Below are 27,899 nucleotides of genomic sequence, written 5' to 3' on the forward strand. Positions count from 1 at the left end.
ATTAAAAAGATACACAGAATTCAGGGGCCTCTAAACCATGAATGGACAAATTAATACCACTAGTAGTATTATCTTGCAGTACCAAAAAGATCAAATTCATTCAAAAGTTTTTATTTTCTTTAATTTTCTACAAAATTTTAAAACTGATACAAAACCATTTAACCTCAGCTCAACATTAAATATGTCAAGAAACTAGAGTCAGTAAGACTAAGTGACATGTCAAGGACATAAATAGTTAAAAGAATATCTAACTTAGGGTTCCTGCACAGGGAAGATCCATAGCAAGTTCCAGCTCCTGGCTTGGCATAGCCCTAGCTAGCATTGCAAAACCTGGGGGAGTGAACCAGCATATGAAAGATCTCTCCATAACCCCTTTTCCCTCTCTCTCTGTGTTGTCTCCCTCTTTTGCTTGACTTCCATAGAATTCTTTAATCTTTCAAAATACTCATTTCCCATGAACTTTTTAAAGAGCTTTCCTGTTAAACAGTTGTCCCCCATCTCCTGCCCACCATCTCCTAGAAGTTCACTGCCGTCATCTGCTTGCTCTTACTTTTTTATTCATCATGAATGTTAAAAAAAAAAAAACAAACAAACAAAAACACTTCACTTCACCTGCCAGAAAATGAAATGTTCCCGGATAATATTCTTTACAGCTTCATTACTCCACACATCACGGTTGAGACACTGGCATGCAAAGTCTTGCACATTCTGGATGTTTATCATCAGCCACTTATTTTGCATCTGGCCACACTCTTTGGCCTATCAGAATAAAGTTACACAATATTCGTTACAAACAATTTCTATCTGGTGACGTTCAGCTTCAACTCAAAAGCTGTCCCCTTTCCATGTATTTTACATTTTAATTAATATTTAACAAATTCAGTATAATTAATTCTAAGAAAATGACGTCTCCTCCTCCTCATCTGTTCTTCTTCCGCTAACTTCTGAAATAACACATTTTAGACTTATAACAGAAGGCTTAATACTTTACCGAATATGAACAAGTAAAAAGCCTTGGGCCTGCACCCACAGGGGAGACCAAGAAGAAGCTCCTGGCTTCAGGCCAGCTCAGCTTCGGCTACTGCAACCATTTGGAGAGTGAACCAGTGGAATGAAGATCCTTCTCTCTGTAAAATCTGCCTTCATAATACAAATCAATAAAAAGGAAGGAAGGAAGGGAGGCAGGGGGGCGTGTGGGGGAAGGCAGGCAGGTATGCAGCCTCTACTGCTTTTCCAGGAGCATTAGCAGGGAGCTGGATTGAAAGTGGAGTCACTGTCATTACAGACTGCAGCCATTATAGGACTGAACCAGCAGATGGAAAATACTGTCTGTTGTTCCTCTCTAATTTTACTTTTCAAATAAACGATAGTGATTAAAAAAAATATCAAAACAGTAAAGCTTCCAAAGCAAGGTCACACAAAGCTAATAATACAAGAATTTAACAAACAATTTCATACACTGGTAGGAAAAATACACTGTGCATCTTGACCGATGAAATGTAAGTCTTAGTAAGCTTTAGGTATATCATGTACTTAATGCTTTTAAAGATTTTTTAATAAGACTTTGAAAGGCAGAGAGAGAGAGATGGAGACAAACACACATACACATAGAGAATATTCCACTGTTCATTAATACTTCAAATGACTGCAAATAGCTGGAGCTGGCATGGTGAAAGTCAAGAGCCTGGAACTCCATCCAGGTTTCCTGTTTGAGTAAACCTTCCACAGGTTTCCCAAAAGCATCACAAGAAGCTGGACCAGAATTCAACAGGCCAGAACTCCATTAGGGACGCCATCATTACAGGCCATGGTTTAACCTGGCCTATTCCAGAAATTCTTACTAACATTTATTTTCTATATTCTGAAAATATTTTTTTGGTTTCAGAAAAAGAAATGGCATTAAAAATGAAACTCCTGGGACTGGCACTGTGGCCTAGCAGCTAAAGTCTTCGACTTCAACGTGCCAGGATCCCATATGGGCGCTGATTCTAATCCCGGCGGCCCCACTTCCCATCCAGCTCCCTGCTTGTGGCCTGGGAAAGCAGTCGAGGACAGCCCAAAGCCTTGGGACCCTGGACCCATGTGGGAGACCTGGAGGAAGTTCCTGGCTCCTGGCTTTGGATCAGTGCAGCTCCAGCTGTTGCAGTCACTTGGGGAGTGAATCATCGGACGGAAGATCTTGCTCTCTGTCTCTCCTCCTCTTTGTATATATGACTTTCCAATAAACAAACCGTTAAAAAAAATGAAATACTCTCAGAAAGCTTACTGTTTCAAAGCTGCCTTTATGCATTAAGTCAATGGGTGGCCGGAATAAATCTGCAAGAGTAGTCAGTTTCTTATCTATTGCTCCTCCATTTCTTAATTCCTGTTCTTGCCGAACTGGAACACAGGAAGAAAAAGTTTGAATCATAGAATAGTCATGAATGCAACAATAACAACAAACCCTTGCACCAACTGGGAAAATTAACAAATAATGCACTTGACTGCAAACCCAAAAATCGAGAGCTGGCTCGGGGGGGATGGGGAGAACAGAGGGTTAAGAAGGGAGTCTCAAAGCTCAAAGGTGTTCACCCAAGGAAGGATAAAATCATAAAATTAATTAAAACAGAGACACGTGGGTATTGTGGTACAGTGGTAAGTCTGAGTCTTACTTTTTCTGCTTCAGTTTCCTGTTAATGCACACTGGAGGGAAGCAGACGATGGCCTAAGTGCTTAGTCAAGAGACCTGGATGGTGCTCTGCACTCCTGATTTTGGTCTAGCGCAGCCCTGACTGTTGCAGGCATTTGGACGTGAACCAATAGGTAGAATATAATTTCCCCCAAGCTTTCAAGTAGATATAAATAAAAATTAAGATCAAAGACTCCGAATGAAAACAGTTTCATTCACATACACAAAAATTTAGAAGAAAACTTTTAAGCCTCACTTTTTTAGCTCTGAAAGTGATTTTTTTAAATGACCCATTTATTTTTAATGGAAAGGCAATACAGAGAGAAGAGCAGAGTCAAAGATCTTCCATCCACTGATTCACTTCCCAAGTGGCCGCAAAGGCCAAAGCTGAGCCAATCTGAAGCCAGAGCCAGAGCCTCATCTGGGTCTCCCATGTCGGTATAGGGTCCCAAGGCCTTGGGCATTCTCTACTGCTCTTCCAGGCCACAAGCAGAGAGCTAGATGGGAAGTGGAGCAACTGATATATAAACTGGTACCCATTTGGGATCCCAGGCTTGCAAGGCAAGGAATTAGCCACTAGGCTATGGTGTCAGGCTCTGAAATGATCTAATTCATCTCTGTCTACCTTCATGCTCAATCTTTAAGGATTCTGGCAACAGAGACAACAACCTTTTTAATTCTTTAAAGATTCTCAATCTAGGGCCCAGCACAGTGGTCTTGAATGCGCTGGGATCTCATATGGGCACCAGTTTTAATTCCAGCAGCTCCACTTCCCATCCAGTTCCCTGCTTGTGGCCTGGGAGAGCAGTCAAGGACAGCCCAAATCCTTGGGACCCTACACCCGCATGGCCGATCCAGAAGAGCTCCTGGCTCCTGGCTTTGGAACAGTGCTGCTTGGGGAGTGAATCATCAGACGGAAGATCTTCCTTTCTGTCTCTCCTCCTCTCTATACATCTGACTTTGTAATGAAAAAAAAAAATCTTAAAAAAAAAAAAAAAAGAGATTCTCACTCTAACTTATTCCACAGAATGATACATACCTATTCCAAGCAATTGTAGCCAAAATGCTTAAAGTGACTGCTTTGGACAATATGACTTTTTCTTCTAGTTTTCAACCATTTGCAATAGCCATTTTTGATATAATAATTCCATTTTTTGACAGATATCAGGATCCTTGGGAAAATTAGTTTTTTTTACATTATTATACTCAGCATTTCAGTACTCATTTAGAAGCCAATTAAATTCATAAATTAGCAAACTTCCTAATTACAACATTTATTCTATAAGCAAAACATTTTAGAATTTAGAACATTTCAAATTTAGGAACAAGTTAATCATTTTTAATACCTCCATTTGTTTTTTTACTTATCTGAAAGGCTGAGAGACAAAGTCTTTTCATCCACCTGCTGACCTCCCAGATAAAGATAACTGCAACAGCCAGTCCGGGAAACTCAATCCGAGTCTCTCACGTCTATGGTTGGAGACCTAAATATCTGGGCAGGCCCGGCGCGGTGGCGCAAGTGGTTAAAGGTCCTTGCCTTGCACGCCCGGGATCCCATATGGGCGCCGGTTCTAATCCTGGCAGCCCCGCTTCCCTTCCAGCTCCCTGCCTGTGGCCTGGGAAAGCAGTCGAGGACGGCCCAAAGCTTTGGGAACCTGCACCCGCGTGGGAGACCCGGAAGAGGCTCCTGGCTTCGGACTGGCATAGTATTGGCCCGTTGCGCTCACTTGGGGAGTGAATCATCGGACGGAAGATCTTCTTCTCTGTCTAACCTCTCTGTATATCCGCCTTTCCAATGAAAAAAATAATAAAAATAAATCTTTAAATATCTGGGCAATCACCTGCTGCCCCCAGTGTATGCATTAACGGGAAGATGGAGCTGAAAGCAGAGCAGTCCAGGATGGGATGCAGGCACCCTAAGCAGTTGCCGCACCAAATGCACACCTTGGCTACTTCACTCTGTAAATAAGGTGAATCCTCAAAGTAGATTTAACTGCCTAACGTTAATCATCTTTTTCTTTTTAATAGGGCAGGGGAGAGGGAAATAAGTTGGCCCACAAATACGTACTAGTTTCAGTTTGAAAATCTCGGAAACCATCAAATATTGATCGTGCAGGTCGTCGTCTTTTAGGAGCTTTAGGGGAAAAATAGAATTGATTTTTAAATAAACATTAAAAACTTCCTTATTATGTATTGATGACGCGCATGATATTCTCCTTCAAAAACCAAAAAGTTTTTGAAACTTTCGTCATTCTTAATCCAGCCATCTTTTGTCCACTCATCTGTGTCACAAATGAAAAAAACTACATTCCTATTAGAACTGACCAAATAGGTGTGAAAAGCCGGTGTCCAATTGGCAGAATTAGAGAGCAAGATGACTTTCAATCTGACTCCACATAAAATGGAAGCAACAGACACACAGTAAGATGTGATGGGGTGCAAGCAGACTGTGACACAGAGGTTCTGTGCCCACCCTTCCTACCTCCTCTACTGCCACTGAAGTTAACTGAAGGCCTGTGGCTATGGAGGCTCCTCCTTGCACATGCTCCACCCTTCTGCCTCCTGTGCCATTCAACTTAATTGACCCAGGGAAATGTCTCCAGAGGCTGCCCACACCTGACCCCCTCCTGCCACTTCGCTAACTAAATGCATGGAAACTTTGTCATGTATGGCTCTCAATCGCCTGGAAGATGAGAGCTTAAAAACCCCAGACTTCGACTTCTGCCTATGCCATGGTTCCCAGAGCACAATGTGAATGTCTGTCACCAAACTTGGCCAATAAAGACTCCTATTAACATCTACACTTGTGTCTAGTGTAAGCTAACTGCACTCTACAACAAAGGCATCTAACATCATTTGGTGTGTGCTTGAGTAAAAAGGTCATAAACCACAGGTTTAAGGTCTCTAAGTGACTGGATACACAATCAGAGAAAGAAGCAAAAACCCACTCAAGATTCTGTAATAGTGAAAGAAAAGTAAATTAAAAAAAATTTCTGCTGTTTCAGAAATACCTATTACTCATCTTTGAGCAATTAATACAGAATCTTCAATTTAATAACCAAAATGTACCTGGAAAAACTGGCCAGGTCACTCATACATATTATAATACATAAGGACTTTTTTCCTTTTTTTTTTTATTATTTTATGATACAGTTCCATACACAAGGACTTTTAATGATTTTTTTTTCAATATAACCACCATGTAACCAGGTCAATGATCATGTTAATAAATGATTAGGAGCAGGATTAGATGAGTATAAAGTCTCCCAACTCATTGCAAATCCTTTCCCAACAATCTGTGTTTTCTAATACACTGAACACTACTGAGTAAAGAACAAAATGAAAACACAAAAACTGCAGAAGCATATGTTAAAACCTTCAGCTTTGCTAAAAACATACTTGGTTTATGTCTTGCATACTTACATGTGTATCAATGTTTATTTTAAAGAATCACAATATTACTTCTAGAAAAAGTAATCTAGCAAAAAAGTAAAACACTTTAATGTTTCAGCTCACAATGAATTTTTAAAAATTTAAAAAACTTCTCAGCTCGCCCTCTTTCTTTTGTTCTACTTAAGACTCAAAGAATGTTATTTTCAATCTTAAAATTACTGATTAGAAATTCCTATTTCAAATATTTTTGTAGCAGGAATAACAAAGTCTATCAAATAATACAGGTTTTTTAAAGAGTTACTTCTCCATTTAAAAGTAAGAATAATAAAAAAGTCCTCCATTTAATGGTTCACTCCCCAAGTGGCTGCAATGGGCAAAGTTGAGGCAGGCCAAAAACAAGAGCCAGGAACTTCTCCAGGCCTCCTGCACAGGTGACAAGGGCACAGGCCTTGGATCATCCGCATGCTGCTTTCCCAGGCCATTAGTAGGAAGCAGGATAGCAAGTGAAGCAACCAGGACACAAACCAACACCCATATAGGATGCTGGAGTCACCAGCAATATCTTTATCCACAATGCCACACCCAAGTTATGCCTTCTTAAAACCAGTTGTTTGCTATTCCCTAACAATAACAATTAATAAAACTGCATTAGCATTGGATATAAAACGACTGCCTAAGAAAGCCTATTATAGAAGACATAGCAAAAGTTTCCTATACTTCAAAATGCCAAAGACAAGCCCGTTAGCTTTTCACATGATTCACTTTGCTTTCCCATTTCTTCCTTCTCTATTAAGCAGTTTGAGTATTCTCATTGGTTTCTCATATTGCTAGCCAACTACCCAACCTTTTAAAATCCTGTGCTCATAACCTGCTCCCACTTGTAACTCCTGCATCTACTCTAAGTTTAGTCAAGAACCTCGCTTCAGGCCAAAACACCCTTAACCCAAAGACCACTCTCATTGCCTGCCTCTTCAATGTTATTTCTTAGCTCTTCCAAATTATTTGTCACAAGCAAGCAGCAGCCCCTGAACTTAATCTGCTGCCCATGGAATGGACATGTGGTCATGAGGTCTAAGAGGCGAAAGCAACAAAGAGTGAAGAGATTCAAAAGTCAGAATAGTTGAAAGACAAGTGAAAACAAATGGATTTGCAACTCCCTCACTCATATTAAAATAACAATAAATAAAATCCACTTATGTAAAAGGAAGCAGTGTCATTTGGTACTACTTCCCTAATTCAACTAAAACGCACAGTTTTACCTATCATTGTTTCTGAACTCAGTCCAAATGTCATGACAATGGAAACGGCAAGTAGCTTTATATCACTATAAACAGCTGCAGATCTGGAAACTCAATGCAGGATTCTCACATGGTGAGCATATACTCAACAACTTGAGCCAGCATCTGTTCCCTCCCAGGGTATGCATTAGCAGGAAGCTGGAGCCAGGACCCAAAGGCAGGATTCAAAACCAAATACTCTAATACTGGATGCCGGCGTCATAACTACTGAGTCAAATGCTCTTCAAAAATCACTTATTTTGACAGAAAAAAAAAAAACTATACATGGATTTTAAAAATGTTATTAAAATAAATTTGATTAATTTGTGTATCAAAAGTATAATGACCAGAAATGAACAGTGTGGAAAGCATGTTACACTAAAATGTTCAGACCTAATGTTTTCCTCTTACTTTTATTTCTGAATCTGGATAGTACCAACAGCCCAAGTTTCACAAGACAGATGGAAAATACTCAGAGGGGAAAACTATGTACTGAACAAGTATACACTTTTTTTTTATCTTCCTCTTAAGCAATACAGCATAACCATTTACATGGCAGTTACACTGTATTGAGTACTATAAATAAACTAGAGGTGGCCTAAAGTACACAGGAAGAAGTACAGAGGTTATGTATAGACACTATACCATTTTACTTAACAGACTTAAGCAAAGGATTTTTGGATCTAATGGATAAAAAAGGATGGTTTCATTTCATGCTTTAGCAAATTGCAAAGCTACTCAATTCTGATATACTTTGATAGCTAGCATCAACCTCTTCCCCCTCCCTTGCTCTCTACCCCCACCACCAGATATAGGAGAAAAGGAAAACCGGAAGCATTTGTCCCACTCACCTTCCCCCATGCCTTGACCTTCCCTACTCTACCTACTCCATGCTCCTTATGAGCATGTATCCTTCTCAACTATGTAAACAACATTAAGAACAAAAATATCGGGTCCAGCAGCATGGCCTAGTGGCTGAAGTCCTTGCCTTGAACATGCCGAGATCCCATCTGGGTGCCGGGTTCTAATCCCAGAAGCTCCACTTCCCATTCAGCTCCCTGCTTGTGGCCTGGGAAAGCAGTCGAGGACAGCCCAAAGCCTTGGGACTCTGCACCCGCTTGGGAGATCTAAAGGAAGCTCCTGGTTCCTGGCTTGGATTGGCGCAGCACAGGCCATTGCGCTCACTTGGGGAGTGAATCATCGGATGGAAGATTTTCCTCTCTGTCTCTCCTCCTCTCTGTGTATCTGACTTTGTAATAAAAATAAATCTTCAATACATACCATATATATTTCTGTTTCTGCCTCCCAAAGCAGAATATAAATTCATCTTTTCTTAATCAAATTATTAACGTCTAATACATTTTGGTTCACAAAATATTTATAATTTTTGTTTCAAAATCTGCCTAAACGTACTATTCTCTATTATCTTTCTCAATACCATCAGATTACTACTATAGGATTTTATTTTCTCATGCATGGAAAATAGAAACAGCATCTGCAGAAATTTGATGGCAATTCTAATATGCATTACAAAAGAATGCAAATTAAGACAGTGAGGATATGGTAGTTAAGTGGGTATTCAGAACACAAAAAACATAACCCATCTTTTATAGAACAGATTTGTTTCCAATACAAAGCAGAAATTCTTTTTATATATCACTGTCAATCAACCGCAGAACTTTACTGAAACAAGTACAGAAATACAAAAATTGAGCCAAAACTTGAAGTAATCTCTGACCAACCTTTCACATCTTTTGATAATTTCATTAGAATCCCCAAGAAAGGTAACCAGAGCAAGTAAATCTGGGGGAAGGGAAAATTAACTTACCACCAAACAAGGGTTCTGGTTCCACCAATATTTCCTGCTTTTGAGGAATTGGGGCACGAACTTCTTCTCTATTTTGAAAGAAAAAAAAAAAAAAGAGGAAAAATGAAAGTGTTTCTACTACCTGTTTTCTTGCTGTAAGCATTCCAGATGCATTCAAACTAACAGGCAGAATAGACTTTTAAGAAACATGCTAAATGTTTTAGACATAACTGGAATACAGGACCTGACATAGATAACTCAATTGAATTATAATAAATATTTGTTAATCTCTCCCTTTCCCCACCAAGTTCTCCACCCAAAAATACCATAAGGGAAAAAAAGAAATTAGAAATCTTTCCCAGGGTCTGGTGCGGTAGTCTAGAAGCTAAAGTCCTCACCTTCCAGACACCGGGATCCCACATGGGCGCTGGTGTGTGCCCCGGCTGCTCCGCTTCCCATCCAACTCCCTGCTTGTGGCCTGGGAAAGCAGTGGAGGACAGCCCAAAGCCTTGAGATCCTGCACCCACATGGGAGACCTGAAAGAGGCTCCTGGCTCCTGGCTTTGATTAGCTCAGCTCTGGCCTTGGGGCCACTTGAGGATTGAATCAATGGACAAAAATTCTTCCTGTCTCTCCTTCTCTCTGTATATCTCACTTTCCAATTAAAAAAAAATCTTTCCCCAAAATAAGGGAAAAGTAAATAAAAATCATATCTTAATCACAAAAATATCCTAAAATAAACAAGCAAGTGATATTATACTAATCATGAAGAAATTTAGGGGTCTGGCGTGGTGAACTAGCAGCTGAAGTCCTTGCCTTGAACACACCAGTATCCTTTATGGGTGCCGGTTCTAACCCCAGCAGCTCCACTTCCCATCCAACTCCCTGCTTGTGGCCTGGGAAAGCAGTCAAGGACGGCCCAGATCCTTGGGACCCTGTACTCGCGATGGAGACCCATAAGAGCTTCTGGCTTTGGATCGACACAGCTCCGCCCGTTGCAGTCACTTGGGGAGTGAATCATCGGACAGAAGTTCTTCCTCTCTGTCTCTCCTCCCCTCTGTACATCTGACTTTGCAATAAAAATAAAATAAATCTTTAAAAAAAAAGGAAAAAGAAATTTAACAACGTAACAATCTTGACTTATTTGGTAAAGGGACCTTCACATACAGAAGGGAGAAAGTAATTAAAGGCTATTTCTCTTTAAAGCTTATCTACACAATGTCTACCAATAATCATCTTTTCCAGTAAAAAATACTTAGATATGTTATTAAAAAACGCCTACCTGTAACAGTCATTATTTCATAGTTGTAATTCAAATATTAAGCTATGCTGGTAAGTGTTAACAGCAAATAACAGTAACTTCCAAATTCCTTATCTTCCTGTTCATGTTACAAGCATATAAATACTATGTAAAACTACATTTAAGGCAGGTGCAATAAAGCTTTTGTTCAGTGTTTATAATAGTAATAATTGAGTTTAAGGACCTGCTTTCAATATCTAGGAGTTGAAACTAAAATATAATCTATAACATAAAGTATGTCTATTATTACTAAAATCCTATAATTAATCACTAGTTAGACAAATCTTCAATATGCAAAATAACCAAGGATAAGCAAGAAACACTTCTTCCTGTCAGATATCAGCTAACTGAACAAACTGCTCACCAACTTTAAACAATATGAAAAAATAGGCACAAAAATTTAAGAGGAAGCTATTAATGCTTTCATCAAAAAGAAACACATCTGTTAATTATATTACGAAAACTCAAATAAGACAGTGTTCCCTAAGCAATTCTTTCTATTGTTAACTTATTTCACTTTAAATTCTGTATGTGTTAGAAATGTCCCCACCGGGCCCGGCACAGTAGCCTAGAGGCTAAAGTCCTTGCCTTGCAACCACTGGGATTCCATATGGGCACTGGTTCCTATCCTGGCAGCTCTGCTTCCCATCCAGCTCCCTGCTTGTGGCCTGGGAGAACAGTCAAGGACAACCCAGAGCCTTGGGACCCTGCACCCGTATGGGAGACCCAGAAGCAGCTACTGGTTCCTGGCTTCAGATAAGCTCAGCTCTGTTCATTGCGGCCACTTGGGGAGATAATCAGCAGGCTGAAGCTATTCCTTTCCATCTTTCCTCCTCTCTGTATATCTGACTTTCCAATAAAAATTCATGTTAAAAAAAAATAAAGAATTCTTTGTCAAAATTTTCTGAGGCAACTAAAAATTTTCCTGGGACAATACAAGAAAATCTATGTAGCTTTACTTCTATAACAGCTACTTAACCAATGTGTAGTTTAGGAAAACAACTGCGCTCCTGTTTCATCAAATAAAAAATGTGCGTAATAATGCATCCGATACAACTTTCTTCTTTTTTGGTTGCCACACCTGGTCATCAGATCGACTTTCCAGACCACAAGGTGTCCTGCCTCCTGCAGTAAGCCCTGATGGCTCTTCTGAGGAGTAAACAAGAGAGAGGATTCAATAACAGCTATCAGAGTACTCCACAGAATTTAAACTATATAAGTACAAAAACATCCATAATATTTTTCCAGAAGCCTTCAACTTTTAGTTTTTCAAAACCAGACAACTGATATAACTTTTATAAAAATAAAACTACTTAGACAAGAGGTAATATTAAAGAAATTCATACTCTGTGTGTGGTCTGACAGTAGATACACTTGCAGAACTCGTACTGGGCTCCTCAGCAATTCCTCCACCATCCAAAAACATTGTGACTGCCATCTCCAGGTTATTGTTGCAGGCTTCAAGCATATGTTTTCCTACACTTTCACTTGCACCTGAAATAGCAAAAAAGAAAAAAAAAATTTAGAAAAAGACAGTTTACATTCAGCTTACATTACACTTGGTCTTACCCAAAAGGCTGAGAAGCGATCATTCAGCTTATATTAAAATATACAATTTAAGCATATTAACAGTATCATCTTTTAGAATAAATGACCATCTGTGTTTAAAACATGTTTGTTAACTTACTGTTGCTTGCATGATATGAAATATAAAGAGCTAGATAATAAAGCAGCATTAAAAGACTTGGAAGAGGGCCTGGCAGCGTGGCCTAGCAGCTAAAGTCCTCACTTTGCAAGTGTCGGGATCCCATCTGGGTGCTGGTTCTAATCCCAGCTGCTCTACTTCCCATCCAACTCCCTGCTTGTGGCCTGGGAAAGCAGTCGACGACGGCCTCTAAGCCTTGGGACCCTGAACCTGCTTGGGAGATGCAGAAGAAGTTCCTGGCTCCTGGCTTCGGATCGGCACAGCACCAGCCGTTGCAGTTACTTAGGGAGAGATTCATCAGACGGAAGATGTTTCTGTCTCTCCCCTCTCTCTATATATCTGACTTTGCAATAAAAATAAATAAATCCTAAAAAAAAAAACAAAAAAAAAAACAAAACAAAACAAAAAAAACCCTGGAAGAACCTCCTAGTTTCGGACCCACCCAGCTCCTGTCACTGCGACCTTCTGGGGCATGAACTAGCAGATGAAAGATCTTGCACTTGTCCTAGCTCTCTGTTAACTCTTTCAAATAAATCATTTTTTTTTAAGCAATTAAGTTCTTTTAAATTTATTTTTATATATTTGAAACCCAAGGAAAGCTCCCATCCTCTGGGTCACACCCAAAACAGCTGAGCTGGGTCAGAACTAAAGTCAACACACAAACACAACCCATGTTTCCAACAGGAGTATGAAGAATCTAACTGCCTGAGTCACCACCTCCAATGCCTCTCAGGGCCTGTACTACTGGGAAGTTGAAGGCATCAACCACAGCCAGGAAAAGAGCCCAGTACAGGCCTCTTTAATCACCAGACTAAGCACACATAATGGCTGGCATTATGGTGTAATTCCATGTTTAAACTGCCTGTGGGGACACCTGTATGCCATAAAGGAGATTTGTTTAACTACACCACGCTTTCCTTCTCTTGTTAAAGATTACTTTAATTGAAACACAGAATTACAGAGACAGAGGGAGAGACACAAAAGAAATCTGCTGGTTCACTCTCCAACTGGCCCAAACTGCCTAGGCTGGGCAGACAGAAGTCAGAAACACAGAATTCCATCTGGGTTTCATGCACAGATGGCAGCAACATAAGCACCTGGGCCATCTTTCCAAAGCTGCTTTCCCACTCCTGTTAGCAAGAAACTAGATCAGGAGCAGAGCAGGCAGGACTAAAACCAGCACACACATGAGAAGCTAGGATTGTAAGCGGTGGCTTATTTCTCTGTGCCACTGAAGCTCCCTACACTGAGCTTCAGATCCAAATTTCCTATTATTGTGCCTAGAGGCAGATGATGACAGCCCAGTGGCTTGGGTTCCTGCCACTCATGTGGCAGATCAGGATTTTCACTCTTGGTTTGGGGCTGTACTAGCCGACCACTCCAAGTGTTTGGGGAGTGAAACAGCAGATGGATGATCTCTCTCTGAACCCTTCAAATAAAGAAACAGGTTCTTTTGGGGAGGGGAATCCCAGACTACACAAAATTGTACCACAAAATTCAAAATTTAAAATAAAAATTAAACAAAAGAAAAAAGAAACAGGTTCTTCTGCCTCAACAGCCACTGAAACAGCAGCAGCCATGATCCTATGCTACCCCAGACATGGGCCTCGATAAAGACCAAAAACATGAGCAAGCTGAGGCACTGAAGAAACCAACAAGTTCATGTAGGACACGATTCAGGAGGTGTGTACAGATAGATATATCATGGAGCTACTCAAAGTCTCCAAAAACAAGCAGGCCTTCAGTTCAACAAGGAAAGTAAGTAGGGGGAGGGGACCAATGATGTAGAATAACAGGTTAAGCTGTCTCCTGCAGCACCAGCAGTCCCACTTGAGTACCTGTTCCAATCCTGGCTGCTCCATTTCCAGGGAAAGCAGTGCAAGAGAGCCCCAGTTGCTCAGACCCCTGCCCCCAAATGGGAGACCTGGCTTCTAGCTTCAGACTGGCTCAGCTCCAGACATTATGGCTATTTGGAGAATGAACAAGAAAGATGGAAGACCTCTTTGTCTCTATAACATTGTCTTTCAAATTAAGAAATCAATCTTGGGGTGGTGGTGAAGAAAAGGGTAGGGACATGAATCTGTACTAAGAGTGGAAGGAGCTGAGCAACACCCTGGCAGCTATGAGGAAAGCAACCCCCAAGGAGTGAGCCCTATCCCCAGCACAGCAAACCCTTCACCTGCCTTCCAGAAGTCCAGGGTTGCTCCCTGGGCAGGATGGGGGAGGAGAAGGCCAGACCACAGCCAAGCATCCGTAGACACTGGAAATGTTTTTAATCACAGTTAAATCACTCACTCAAGTCAAAAGATGACAACGATAATGATAAGCAACACCCAATCCAAAAAGATAGCATTTTCTTGATTCGCTCCCCAAGCTGCAGCAATGGCCAAAACTGAGCCACTCCAAAGCCAGGAACCAGGAGCCCCCTCCAGGTCTCCCATGCAGGTGCAGAGTCCCAAGACTGGGCCATCCTCGACTGATCTCCCAGGCCACAAGCAGGGAGCTGGATGGGATGCGGGACTGCTGGTATTAGAACCGGCACCCACATGGGATCCTGGCACGTCCAAGGCAAGGAGTTTAGCTGCTGGGCTACCACGCCACACCCCCAAAAAGAAAGCATTTTCAATACTAATGAGAGAGAACAATGATGGAAAACTTTTTTTTTTAAGATTTTTTTTTTATTACAAAGATATACAGAGAGGAGGAGAGACAGAGAGGAAGATCTCTGTCCAATGATTCACTCCCCAAGTGACCACAATGGCTGGTGCTGAGCCAATCCAAAGCCAGGAGCCAGGAACTTTCTCCAGGTCTCCCACGCAGGTGCAGGGTTCCAAGCAGGGAGCTGGATGGGAAGTGGAGCTGCCAGGATTAGAACTGGCACCCTTTGGGATCCTGGCACGTTCAAGGTGAGGACTTTAGCCACTAGGCCACAGCGTCGGGCCCTAAAATAAACTCTTAAAAAGTATTGTGTAACATATATTCAGTAAAGGGCCCAGCGCGGTGGCACAAGTGGTTAAAGGTCCTCGCCTTGCACGCCCGGGATCCCATATGGGCGCCGGTTCTAATCCCGGCAGCCCCGCTTCCCTTCCAGCTCCCTGCTTGTGGCCTGGGAAATCGGTCGAGGACAGCCCAAAGCTTTGGGAACCTGCACCCGCGTGGGAGACCCGGAAGAGGCTCCTGGCTTCGGATCGGCATAGTATCGGCCCGTTGCGCTCACTTGGGGTGTGAATCATCGGACGGAAGATCTTCCTCTCTGTCTCTCCTCTCTGTATATCCGCCTTTCCAATGAAAAAATAATAAAAATAAATCTTAAAATATATATATATATATATATTCAGTAAAAAATAAAACCCATTCCTTTTTAGACTCACTAATTTGGGCTCCTAGTTAAAAAAAAAATGAATCTTAAAAAAAAAGAAAAAGAACTTGGGAATGTAATCTTTAAAAATATATATATATAAAACATTATATGAACAAACACGTCACATGTTAATACTGAGAAAGGTGAAGCATAAACAGGCCTGATAGTGGAATTTAAATTAAACCATCCACTTGATGGAACACTTTGTAGCCCCTAGGAAGCACATCAGGGTTTCCACTTGGAACTTCCCTATCTGCGTTATGACCCTCAGAATCTGACTCTGTTGACTAACCTCTTGTCTAACAGCATCTTCATTTAGCTGTCATTCTTCGAAGACAGCTTTACTGGGTAAATCATTTCAAGTCTCACAGCTATTTTCTGAGTACATTTAAAACAGCATTCCAATGTCCTATGACTTCTGTCAACACTTCTGGGAAATCAGCTGTCAGGCTAAAAAAAATATTTTCATAGCAATCTGTAGTTTCTCTCTAGCTATTTAAAAGATATTTCTGTTTGGCCCTATGTTTGCCAGAACTGATTTTATACTTATTCTCTTTGGAATTCACTGGATTTCTACCACCTAAGGATCATCTTTTGACAATTATGAAAAATTCTCAGCCAGTTCTATTTTACCATTGCCTCATCCCTCCATTTATACTTATTTTCTGGAACTCCAACTGGATAAATGTAGAACTCTTCACTCTACTCTTTATTTTTCAACCTTTCTTTCATACAAATGCCTTCCAAAAGTTCATAAAAAGTATTAATTATTACGAAAAAAAAACTATGAATTTTTTTTGGGCACCTAAATAACCTCTTTCATTCCATTTTCCATGAACTTTCTGAAATATCCATGTATATTTACCATCTTTTTCATCTATAGTGCATTGTGGCTAATATCGTCAATGTTAGCTTCCTACTAACACATTCTCTCTTTCCCCTCCCCTTTTTTCACCCTTTCCCTTTCTATCTGTCTACCTATCAAATAAATTAAACATTGATATAGGGTCGAGCTCAATAGTCTAATAGCCAGGGTTCTCGCCTTACATGCCTGGGATCCCATATGGGCACCAGTTCTTATCCCAGCTGCTCTACTACCCAGCCAACTCTCTGCTTGTGACCTGGGAAAGCAGTAGAGGATGGCCCAAAGCTTTGGAACCCTGTACCTGGAGGAGGCTCCTGGATCCTGGCTTCAGATCGGCTCAGCACTGGCCACAGAAGCCACTTGGGGAGTAAATCAGCATATGCAAGATCTTCCTGTCTATCTCTCCTTCTCTCTGTGTATCTGACTTGCCAATAAAAATAAATCAATCCATATATATATATATATATACACACACAATATACATTCCCATCCACTGCTGCACTCCCTGTGAATACCTGTGACAGCCCCTTCTAGACAGAGTCAGGAGCCAGCACGCAAGTTCTGTCCACTACACATTCAGCAGACCCAACCACTTTTGTCATCACAGGGTCTGCACCAGTAGGAAGCTGGAGCTAAGAGTGGAGCTGAGTCCAAACTCCAGGCCCTTCAATAATGGGACAGGTCTTCTCTGCTGTCCCAACCACTAGGCCAACTGCCTACCCTACAAAGACAGCTTTTTGAGGGAATGGAAGAGTTCATATATTCCAAAGCAAATCCTACACTATGGAACTAAACATAAGCCAGGGGAAACAGCACAAATTCAATAGATTTCAAGAATCGTATGCTTCCACAACCTTATGCATGAAATCCAATCTTATTTCAGCATTTCTGTAATATTTTTACATTGTCTCCAGCTGCACTGTATTACCATAATTCTTAAACACTAGCCATATTCTACCACTTTGGTTTATTTACCTACATAGTAGTTTCTGCAAGTTGAAGTTCTGGAGCTGGTGCAGCAACATAGCATATAAAGCAGCCATCTGCAATACTGACATCCCTTATGGGCACCAGCTAAAGTCCCAGATGCTCCACTTCCTTTCCAGCTCCCTAATAGCTGGGAAAAGCAGCAGTAGATGATCCAAGTGCTTGGGCTCCTACCACTCACCCCTACTACTGTCTTTGGTCTAGCCTAGCCCTAGAGCCAATGCAGCCACCCAGGGAGTGAACTAAAGGAGGAAAACTGAACTCTCTCCATCTAGCCTTCTCTCTCTGAAATTCAGGTTTTAAAATAAGTAATCTTAGAAAAGAGGCCCAGTGCAATAGCCTAGAGGCTAAAGTACTCATCCTGCATGTATCAGGATCCCATATGGGCACCAGTTCTAATCCCGGCAGCCCCACTTCCCATCCAGCTCCCTGCCTGTGACCTGGGAAAGCAGCTGAAAATGGCCCAAAGCCTTGGGACCCTGCACCCACGTGGAAGACCTGGAGGAGGCTCCTAGCTCCTTGCTTTGGATTGGCTCAGCTCTGGCTGTTGCAGCTGCTTGGGGAGTGAATCTTTGGACAGAAAATCTTCCTCTCTGACTTTCCCTCTGTATATCTGACTTTGCAATTAAAATCAACCAATCATTTTTTTAAAAAAAGAAAATTCTCTATATTAGACTACTTTGGCTATTAATTCCAGCAGAGATGTATGTATTAACACCTGCTTCTTAATTTTCCCTAAATCTGCTTCCCCCCAGCAGTTACTGTTTTATTTCTTTTCAAGAATTACATGGCTGAGCTTATATTATTTTGGCTTTCATTTCTCTAAGTCAGGGATGAGTAACAGCCAGCCTCTAGGTCCTATACGGCTCACAAGATCATTCTGTCTGGTCTTGCCAAGGAAACCACAGTTGGGACTCAAAATTCAATAAATCTACAGACTAATTTTTAAGTTAGCAATGATGTATGGCCAGCAAAAGGTATTATAAGCATCCAAATACCCTTGATGGAAAAAAGGTTCTAAAATCCTGCAGCGCTCACAAAACACTGAAGTACCACAAACAGCACTGACCCCATGTACCCATCTGATGTCAGAAATCTAGCCCACAGGCGGCACAGCCTCCAGATGCCTCTGTCACACCTCCCATAGCAGTCTGACAGGATGATTTCCAAAGATGGATACTGAACAGCAAGAACTTAGACAGGACTTTTTTTTAAAGAAGGTAAGCACATGCCAAGTCCCAGCAAAACTGAAGAAGACCGTAGAGCAGAGTGCCATTCACTTTCTTCACTAGAGAAACCACTGGAGCCATTTGGATAAGCATTTTTAATGCATCTCTTGTTGTGTCACTTAGTATATCGTTTTAGAAACAGAAACATCATCGAAAGATAAAGAAAGGCTCTTCACTGGAGCAGGAAGAACATTCCTGGTGTTTCAGGACTTCAGGACTGGGAGAGGAAACTACTCTTGCTTTCAGTGGGGAGGAGCCAGGGATGCTGGCAGAGAGGGGAAGGACTGCTCACCACCCCCACCCCCACTTCATACTCCTGGCTTCCAGCACTGTGAGTGCATAAATGTATGCTACACCAGGCAATTTGCAGGAATCTGTCACAGCAGCTGCAGGAAATGAGAAGTACAAGTGCTAACCCTTCTGCAATGGGCAAGAGTCTCATGCCACCAAAACTGTCTCACCACAAATGCTAGTAACACATCCCCTGAGCTCAACAGAGGACGTGATGGTTAACTGAGAAGGCAGAGAAAAATCAGAGAGGACTTAAATGAAATCAAGGAAAAAGCAAATATTTCAAATGTCACTTACTAACCCAGATGTGTAACAACTTCTGGTGAGCCAGCTGTAAAGAATGTGAATTTTTATTTTATTGTAGTTAAATAGTGAGTTTATCTTTTAACGGGAGGAATGACAAACAGGCTTGCAGACTTAAGCTATTTATTAACTTGTTAAAATGGTCTTATTTTGTGGTTCTGATATATAGTTTGAGTCCCTGTACCTCCACAGGAGATCTGAAAGAAGCTCCAGGCTCCTGCCTTCAGACTGGACAAACCCTGACTGTTGCAGTCATTTGGAGAGATTCTAACTCTGCCTCTCCTCCTCTCTCTGCCTTTCAGCAGAAATTAATCAAGTGATCAATCCTTGTAAAAATAATGTGAAATAGGGCTGGGGATGTGCAGTGGGGCTGAGACTGGATACTACTCTATTTCTGATCCAGCTCCCTGCTAATGCACCTGGAAAAGGCAGTGGGAGATGGCCCAAGTATTTGGTGTTCTGCCATCCACCTCACATGGGAGATCAGGATGGAGTTCCTAGATCTGTTTCTCCTCCTCTGTAAATCTGCCTTTCCAATAAAACTAAACAGTGAAAAATCATTTTTAAAAAAAGTTACTACAGTAAGGAAAGTAGTGATTTGGTTGAAAATGCACAAGCCTGGGAACAGACACCAGGTGTCTGAGTCTCTGCTGTGCCATTACCTAGACCACTGCAACGCGCTTACCTCTCCATAACGCAATTTTTAAAAATAATTAAATAAATAAATAAATTTCAGTGAAAGTAACAGTTGGGGTAGGCATGGCCCGGCATGTAAGATGACTGCATCCCATGTTAGAGTGCCTGAGTTAGGTTCCTGGCTCTGGCTCCTGGTTCCAGCCTCCCACCAAGGCAGACCCTGGGAGGCAGGTTATGTCTACACAGCTAGGTCCTTGACACCCAGCTGAACACAGAGAGAGAACACACATTCCTTCCACCCAACACTCTCCCCACTTTCATTTACTGTCTCTCAAACAAACAAATGAAAGTAATTTAAAGGGTATAATTACACCTTGTAAGTATATTTTATATACTCACTGTATATTTTAATGCTCACTATATTTTGCAAAGTATTGCACATAAAAATTGGAAATAACTTTTTCTTAAAAAAAAGGAAAGTGGGGGGAGGGTTCTTTTACTATAAATACATTTGAGGAGCAATGACTTAAGAGCTGAAACCCAGTCAGTTTATGCCTCTGTGTTTCCAATCCCCCATGTATATGGTTCAAAAATGACACCTTCCAGTCTTAACAAAACACACAAACAAAAGAAAATGCACTCCAACAGTGCCTCTGGTCTGGATCACAATGGGTGAAGTGCCACCACTCCCCTGACTTTCCTCCTGCATCTCCGGGTCCTCCTGAGTCTTCCCAATAGCCGCTTCCCACCCCCAGGATGGTATTCCTTAGCAACCAGAAAGCAACCACTTTTACATTAGACTCTCCCCTCGCCCCAGGATGATGTCAGTCATTTTCATAGCTTTAACTACCATCAAAAAGATAGGTCTCTTCTAGATCCAAATAGTCATTTGTTTGCTGAACACTCCATTTGGAAGGCCCATATACAGCACCCTAACTTAACCAAAATTGAACTAATTATCTTCCCCAAAAACTTCTACCTTCCTGTATTGTCATAGACAGAATGTTACACAAGTACTACAGACTCATAAACTTCATTCTGACCTGACTGATTTCTCCCAATATCTTTGAATGGAAACTAGCCAAAAGGTCAAATATTTCACACACATTTTCTGACCTTTATAATAAATATGCACTCACTCAGGAATTTTGAACAAAGATAAAACTTAAGACTTAAGATAAGACTTAAGACTCCAAGATTCTATAATCTCAAAAAGTGTGGAGTGCCTGCTCTTCACAAAGTTCTATGAAATTCCATACTAATAATCCCTCTTAACTCAATGTTTTTTATTTGAAAGGCAGATTTTACAGAAAGAGAGGAGACAGAGAGATGATAGAGCGGTCTTCCATGTGCCGGTTCACTCCCCAAATGGCCACAGTGGCCAGAGCTGAGCTGATCCAAAGTTAGGAACTTCTTCCCAGCCTGCTGGCATGAGTGCAGGGTCCTAGGGTTTGGGGCCATCCTCCGCTGCTTTCCTAGACCATAATAAGCAGGGAGCTGGTTCAGAAGTGGGACAGCCAGGACGAACTGGTGCCCATACAAGCTGCTGGTGCTGCAGGCAGAGAATTAGCCTACTAGGGGTGCTGGTCCCTCAACCTCTACTTTGTCTCCTCACATCAGTCCTTATTTCTGATTGTCAGTTTATTTCCACCTGTCCTATAGTGCCTACGTATCCTCTCTCACTTTCACAACACAAACTACCCTGATCAGATGTCTACATTTTGAACATGTGCAGTTGGATGCCACCTCAAAGTTGATGTTAATGGAATACTGCCAGGACTCAAAACATTTTTACTAACTGCTCTTTACAAAAGATCTAACAGCACTCTTTCTTTAGGTTTTGTGAATCAAGGACTTATGAAAGCAGGCAACAGAACTCCAAATCCAAGTATGATAAATAGCAAAAGAGATAAAACAGTATTACTATAAAATGTTGTATGATTGTGAAGTAACAGTATTTGTATTCATATGCAGCTTTAAAATGACTGAAGGCATCAATGGAAAAGGCAGCTTTCCAACAGTAACGGCTTCAAAGAACATCACTTCTCCTGGTTGTTGCTTATCAGCTTGATCACAGAAGAAACAATCATGTAAGGTGAAAACTAGAGGATTTTATGTTATGTATAACATAACCCACAATAGGTACACATATGTGGGCAGGCATGATGACACAGCAAATTAAGTCACTGCTTGGGACACCAACACCCCCTATGAGAGTGCCAGTTAAGCGCCAGCGAAGTACTCTTCTAACCCACCTTCCTGCTGGTGTGCCTGGGAAGCAGCTAATGATGGCTCAGTACCTGAGTCTGTCACCCATGCAGGAGACTCAAAGATGGAGAGTTTGGTTCCTGACTTTAGCCTGGCCCAGTCGGGGACACTGTGACCACCAGGGAATGAACCAAAGGATGGAAGAGTCTTCCTCTGTCTCTACTATACTCTGCTTTCAAATAAACAAGAACTGGAAGATAATATGTAACATAAAGTCTGTTGTCAAAGTGAAAATACAGCTTTCTCCACTTCTTCCAAACTACTTCACATTGTGACACAATCTTTTTTTTTTTTGACACAATATTTTGAATAGTTTTATTAAAAGTCAGCCATTTCAGGGCCCAGTGCAATGGCCTAGCGGCTAAAGTCCTCACCTTGAATGTGCTGGAATCCCAAATGGGAGCCGGTTCTATTTTTTTTCTTCCGATTTTTTATTATATTTTTGACAATCTTTACATAGTTAATTAGGGTAAAAAGGTTCAAGGGCTATAGGAAAGTGGGTAAGACTATTATTTCCATATTGTTTTCTTCATGTATCTGAGATAAAGGGGGATATTGAGGGAGAAGCCCCACCCAGTTTCCCACCCACCACATGGGAGCTGCTTCTAATCCCGCCTGACTTACTTCCCATCCAGCTCCCTGCTTGTGGCCTGGGAAAGCAGAGGAGGACGACCAAAAGCCTTGGGACCCTTCACCCGTGTGGGAGACCCATAAGAAGCTCCTGGCTCCTGGCTCCTGGCTCCTGGTTCCTGGCTTCAAATTGGCTCAGCTACAGCTGTTGCAGCCGCTTGGATATAAACCATCAGATGGAAGATCTTCCTCTGTCTCTCCTCCTCTCTCTATATCAGCCTTTCCAATAAAAATAAATAAGGTATACAAACAAATGCTTAATGTAGTGGCAAGCAATGTTCATCGGCAGACCATCTAGTGACAGAAATCATTTATCCTGACCCTGCCAAGGAAACAGTGACATTTGAAATTCAATTAATCTATAGCAGAGATAATTTTTAAATTGATAATTTTGTATGGTTTGCAAATGATATTATAAATATCTAAATGGCTCTTGACAGAGAAAACAGTTCCCCAACTCTTGCTTAAATGGATCATGCATTTTAATGGTTAATCACCATCTTATAAAAATAGACCCAAAAATTATCAACAGAAATTCACAATACAGCAAGAACAGTGCAAAGTATTTACCCTTCCATAGACTAGCAGAAACTAGGGAGAGCTAATCAGATAAGAGTGGTCACTAGGGGTCATTAATCAGAGCCAGCAATACAGAGCCCTGGAACCAGGAAAAAAACTATCCCACTAAAAGCAGATCCATGGCAATTAGTGATTCCATTTATTCCCCCCCCACACACACACAAAAAAAAAAAAAAAACAGAAAAAAGGTACAAGAAACAAAGCAGGGTGAACATTTAGAAGAGTAGTTTAAGACATGGTTTGGGATGCTCCCATCCAGTATCACAGACCTTGGTTACAGTCCCAGCTCACTTTGTAACAGCTTCCAGCTAATGTGAGCCCCACCTAGCAACAGGTTAGAGCTCAAGAACTTAGGTTGCTACTATCTTCTGGAGAGACCAAGAGGGAGAGCTCCTGGCTCCTCGTTCAGTCTGGCCCAATCAACCCCAGCTAACTGCGAACCAGAAGATGGATAGAAGATATCCACCTCTCTGCCTTTTAACTAAAACGAAAGTAAATTTTTTTTAAAGATTTATTTTTATTATTTTTTTATTGGAAAGGCAGATATACAGAAAGGAGAAACAGAGAGGAAGATCTTCCGTCCGATGATTCACTCCCCAAGTGAGCGCAACGGCCGATGCTTTGCCTATCCGAAGCCAGGAGCCTCTTCCGGGTCTCCCACATGGGTGCAGGGTCCCAAAGCTTTGGGCCGTCCTTGACTGCTTTCCCAGGCCACAGGCAGGGAGCTGGAAGGGAAGCGGGGCTGCCAGGATAGAACCGGTGCCCATATGGGATCCCGGGCGTGTGCAAGGCGAGGACCTTAACCACTGCGCCACCGCTCCGGGCCCCGAAAGTAAATTTTAAAAAATTTAACCTAGGGTCGAGCACAATAGCGTAATGATTAAGGTCCTCGCCTTGCACGCGCCGGGATACCATGATGGTTGCCGGTTCTAATAGAGACGGCTCCATTTCCCATCCAGCTCCCTGCTTGTGGCGTGGGAAAGCAGTTGAGGACGGCCAAAAGCCTTGGGACCCTGCACCCCTGTGGAAACCCAGAAAGAAGTTCCTGGCTCCTGGCTTAGGATCGGCGCAGCACCGGCCGTTGGGGCCACTTGGGGAGAGAATCATCAGACGGAAGATTTTCCTCTGTTTCTTCTCCTCTCTGTACATCTGCCTTTTCAATAAAATAAATCTTTAAAAAATAATTTAAAAATTAAATTTCAACCTTAAGTGTCACATAAAAAACTGCAATTACGTGGCATTCCAAACCACTTTTATAAAGATTACATGCAAAAATATGCTTTTCAATGCTACAAAAAAAATCTGTACAATGTAACATATACAGAAAGGAGAGGCAGAGAGGAAGATCTTCCGCTCGACAATTTACTCCCCAAGCTGCTGCAAAGGCAGGAGCTCAGCCAATCGGAAGCCAGGAGCCTGGGGCTTCTTCCGGTCTCCCATGTGGAGGCAAGGTCCAGGAGCAGTGAGCTAGACAGGAAGCGGGGGTGCCTCTGTGCGCCAAACAGCGGCCATGTTGGATTCCAGCGAGTGCAAGGTAAGGAAGGACTTCAGTTGCCAGATCTCCGCGCTGGGCCCAATTTTCCTTTTTTTTTCCTTTAACATCTATTTTTATTAGAAAGTCAGATTTGGGCCCGGCACGATAGTGTAGTGATTAAAGTCTTCACCTAGATCTCACCGGGATTCCATTTTTTTAAAAGTATTTATTTATTGGAAAGTCAGATATACAGAGAGGAAGAGAGACAGAGAGGAAGATCTTCCGTGCAATGATTCACTCCCCAAGTCAGCGCGACTGCCAATGCTATGCCGATCCAAAGCCAGGATCCAGGAACTTCTTCTGGGTATCCCACACGGGTACAGGATCCCAAAGTCTTGGGCTGTCCTCAACTGCTTTCCCAGGCCACAAGCAGGGAGTTGGATGGGAAGTGGAGCTGCCGGGATTAGAACCGGCGCACATGGGATCCCGGCGCGTTCAAGGCGAGGGCTTTCGCCGCTAGGCCACGCCGCCGGGCCCTTAACCGGGATTCCATTTGAGTGCAAAGCGAGACTTTAGCCACCACTAGTCTACCATGCCGGGCCCACAAAATAAATTCCTAACCAATCTGGTTAGGCACTGGTAAATCAATTGTGTCTACTGTATCTTTAATAAACATGTTTAATGATACAAATTATCATGCCATCTCCGCGCTGCCAATTTCATTACAAATTTCATTTTACCATTTGATCTCATGCTTCATGCCACAAACCAGACAACAATGAACCAAACACACCTACTTCCCAACGCAGAGCAAAGAAGTTAAATAAAACCACTTCGGAACAGCCACTTAAATAAACCTACAGTATTTAAAACAACCTAAAAACTGACCTCGGCATACTCTGAGTGCCGCACCATAACCCAGTGCAACTATTCTGGCAAACCACTCCCAGATATGAAATACAGCTTTGTTAAGAAAAGGAACTAGCATTCTCATCTTCCTCCAAAATGACCAACCAGAACTGCAAAATTTCACTCAGGCACATGGAGTCCTAGTCTCTCAAATCCCTCCACAGAGAACTTCATCATTTGCTCCGCCCTCTAATAACTCATGCAAAAAAAGTTGAACACCAGGAGAAAGAAACAAGACAGAATTCTCAGAATGGCTCTGGGCCTTTCCTCCAAGGCGGTAACTCAGCCAGTGCCCTTCGAAAGGTCCGAAGAAAAACCCAAGCCTCAGGTTGGGGGGGGGGGTGAATACTAAACACCCAGAGGCAATTTTGTCCCCCAAGAAGTTTCTGCCGCCTTCCCTATTTTCTCGGCGGGAGGCCCCGGCGCCATGGTCTCTCAATCTGGATGGTTTTATTATGGGGAGGTGGGTAACGCTACGCAGGCCTTCGGGCTCCCCCTTCCCATTCTCTCCAAGCTTCGGTCTCTAAGGTGCTCTTCGGCACCCCCCCCCCCAGTTTCTGGAGGCCTGCCCCCCCCATGGGTAAAGGCGCAGCCGAACCTTCCCCGAGCTTCGCCGTTAAAGGCGGGAGGGCCCCAGGCACACGCCAGGGCCACCGCGATGGCTCCAAGGGGCCCACTGAAGGGAAGGACGGGCCAGCGCCAGGAGGTGTGGGGCGGGGGGTGACCCGGCCGGGGAAGAAAGGAAATAAGAGGTGAGGAGACGCACTGCACCCCAAGTCTGCACACGGAAGAGATGATGATGGAGGAGGAGGGCGGTGGCCCGAGTGCGGTCCCCCCCCACCCGGCCGGCGAGGGCGGAGGGCCCGACCCATCCCCTGGTCTAGGCAGGCTGGAGGTACAGGGGTGCAGAGGGGGGCTGTGCCTCCACGCGGCCAGGGGATCGAGGAGGAGGCTAAGGGGAGCGCGGGGTAGGCGGAGGGCTGCCTCCCGCCTGAACCCCGAGACCGCGCCGCCGCCGTCGTCGCCTCTTCCTCCGGAGGGAGGACGCGAGCCGCGGGTGAAGCCTGAGGAGGGGACGCGTGAAGGTAAAGGGGGAGGCGGGGAAGCCCGGACAGCCCCGCTGCCCCGCTCAGGACCCCCTTCGACACACAGACACCCTCCACCTTCCGGTAACCGCGGCTCTTACCGGTGATGGCGGTGAACTGCTGAATTAACCCCTTCAGCGCCGAGGACGCCGCGGAGCCCCCGTGGGCAGCCATCTTACCGCCGCCGCTGCCGCTGCCGCCGCCGCCGCCGCCGTCGCCGCCGAACAACAACACAGACACACACGGCCCGCCCTCCCCCACCTCGCCGCCTGACTCGCGCAGGCTCGCTGCCTGCCCCAGGCTCCGCCCCCTCCGGGCGCCCGCCCCCCGCGGCCCGCGCACGCGCGCCGCCCCGCACCCCTCCCGAGCGCGCCGTGGGCTGCCCGGCCGCGGAGAGGCTGCGATGCTCGCTCGCTGCCTGCTGGCGGCTTGCGCTGCTCGCCGGGCTCCGGGACCGGCGGTTCGGATTCCGATAGTTCTTTCGAGGGACGCTTCCCTCTCGGAACGTGGTCGGTCCCGCTGCGCACGTCTCCTTCACAAGCTGTTATATCCAAGCCAGACCCACCCACTGATGACCACTAGTTCAAATCCTACCTCTTGTCGCTGAGGCGGCTAACATCTGAACTCACAGGCTTAGCCAAGATGAGCTTAGCCAACCTACTGTGGGCGCACAATAGGGTTTCACCGAGGATTGTTCGTTTACGGTACGTCACAAAACTTGCCAACCCCCAGGGTTCCCTTCAGGGTGCGTCAGATTTTCCCCGCCTGGAAAACCAGCAGGAATGCCTCGGGGAAGTTAGTAAGTTTGCATAGTTTCGTTTCGGCAGCCACAGGTGCCAGTGAATTCTCAAGAGAAATTGTGAGGGGGAAGCGGGGAGTGAACAGATTATTTTTAAAAAAGAAAATTGAGTTTATGTTCCACCCTCCCACCTCCTGCATCTTTCTAGGGAATGGCTCAGGTAAAGACTGCCTAGGGCGTTGACCTATCCTAACTGCTGGGAGCAGGGGAAGGGGCGTGAACTGAAAATAACCTAAGCAAATCAAGGTAGACCTAAGGGCTGTATCCTCCTGGAGACAGGATTGCTACGAAAGAAAAGGGAGTTTCTGATCAACAGGATAAAAGACAGAATTGA

The 27,899-nt window shown here is 43.4% G+C and overlaps 1 protein-coding gene across 2 annotated transcripts in view; it reads right to left on the minus strand.

Annotated features, from left to right (window-relative positions):
- Positions 1–26,960, minus strand: part of UBXN7 (UBX domain protein 7) — a 47,323-nt gene extending 20,363 nt beyond the window's left edge. Inside the window, exons 1-6 of one of the 2 annotated variants that reach the window (XM_041003092.1) lie at positions 26,868–26,960; positions 11,791–11,938; positions 9,167–9,234; positions 4,737–4,802; positions 2,267–2,379; positions 613–759 (exon numbers count right to left, since the gene is read on the minus strand). In XM_041003092.1, coding sequence (XP_040859026.1) covers positions 613–759; positions 2,267–2,379; positions 4,737–4,802; positions 9,167–9,234; positions 11,791–11,938; positions 26,868–26,940 — 615 coding nt within the window. In that variant the 5' untranslated portion in view covers positions 26,941–26,960. The remainder of the gene's footprint in view (positions 1–612; positions 760–2,266; positions 2,380–4,736; positions 4,803–9,166; positions 9,235–11,790; positions 11,939–26,867) is intronic. The other variant, XM_041003093.1, reaches the window with a different exon arrangement.
- Positions 26,961–27,899: the final 939 nt, after the last annotated feature.

The sequence above is a fragment of the Ochotona curzoniae genome, unplaced genomic scaffold (assembly GCF_017591425.1).
Source record: "Ochotona curzoniae isolate NIBS_2020 unplaced genomic scaffold, NIBS_Ocur_1.0 scaffold_2587, whole genome shotgun sequence".
NCBI lineage: Eukaryota > Metazoa > Chordata > Mammalia > Lagomorpha > Ochotonidae > Ochotona > Ochotona curzoniae.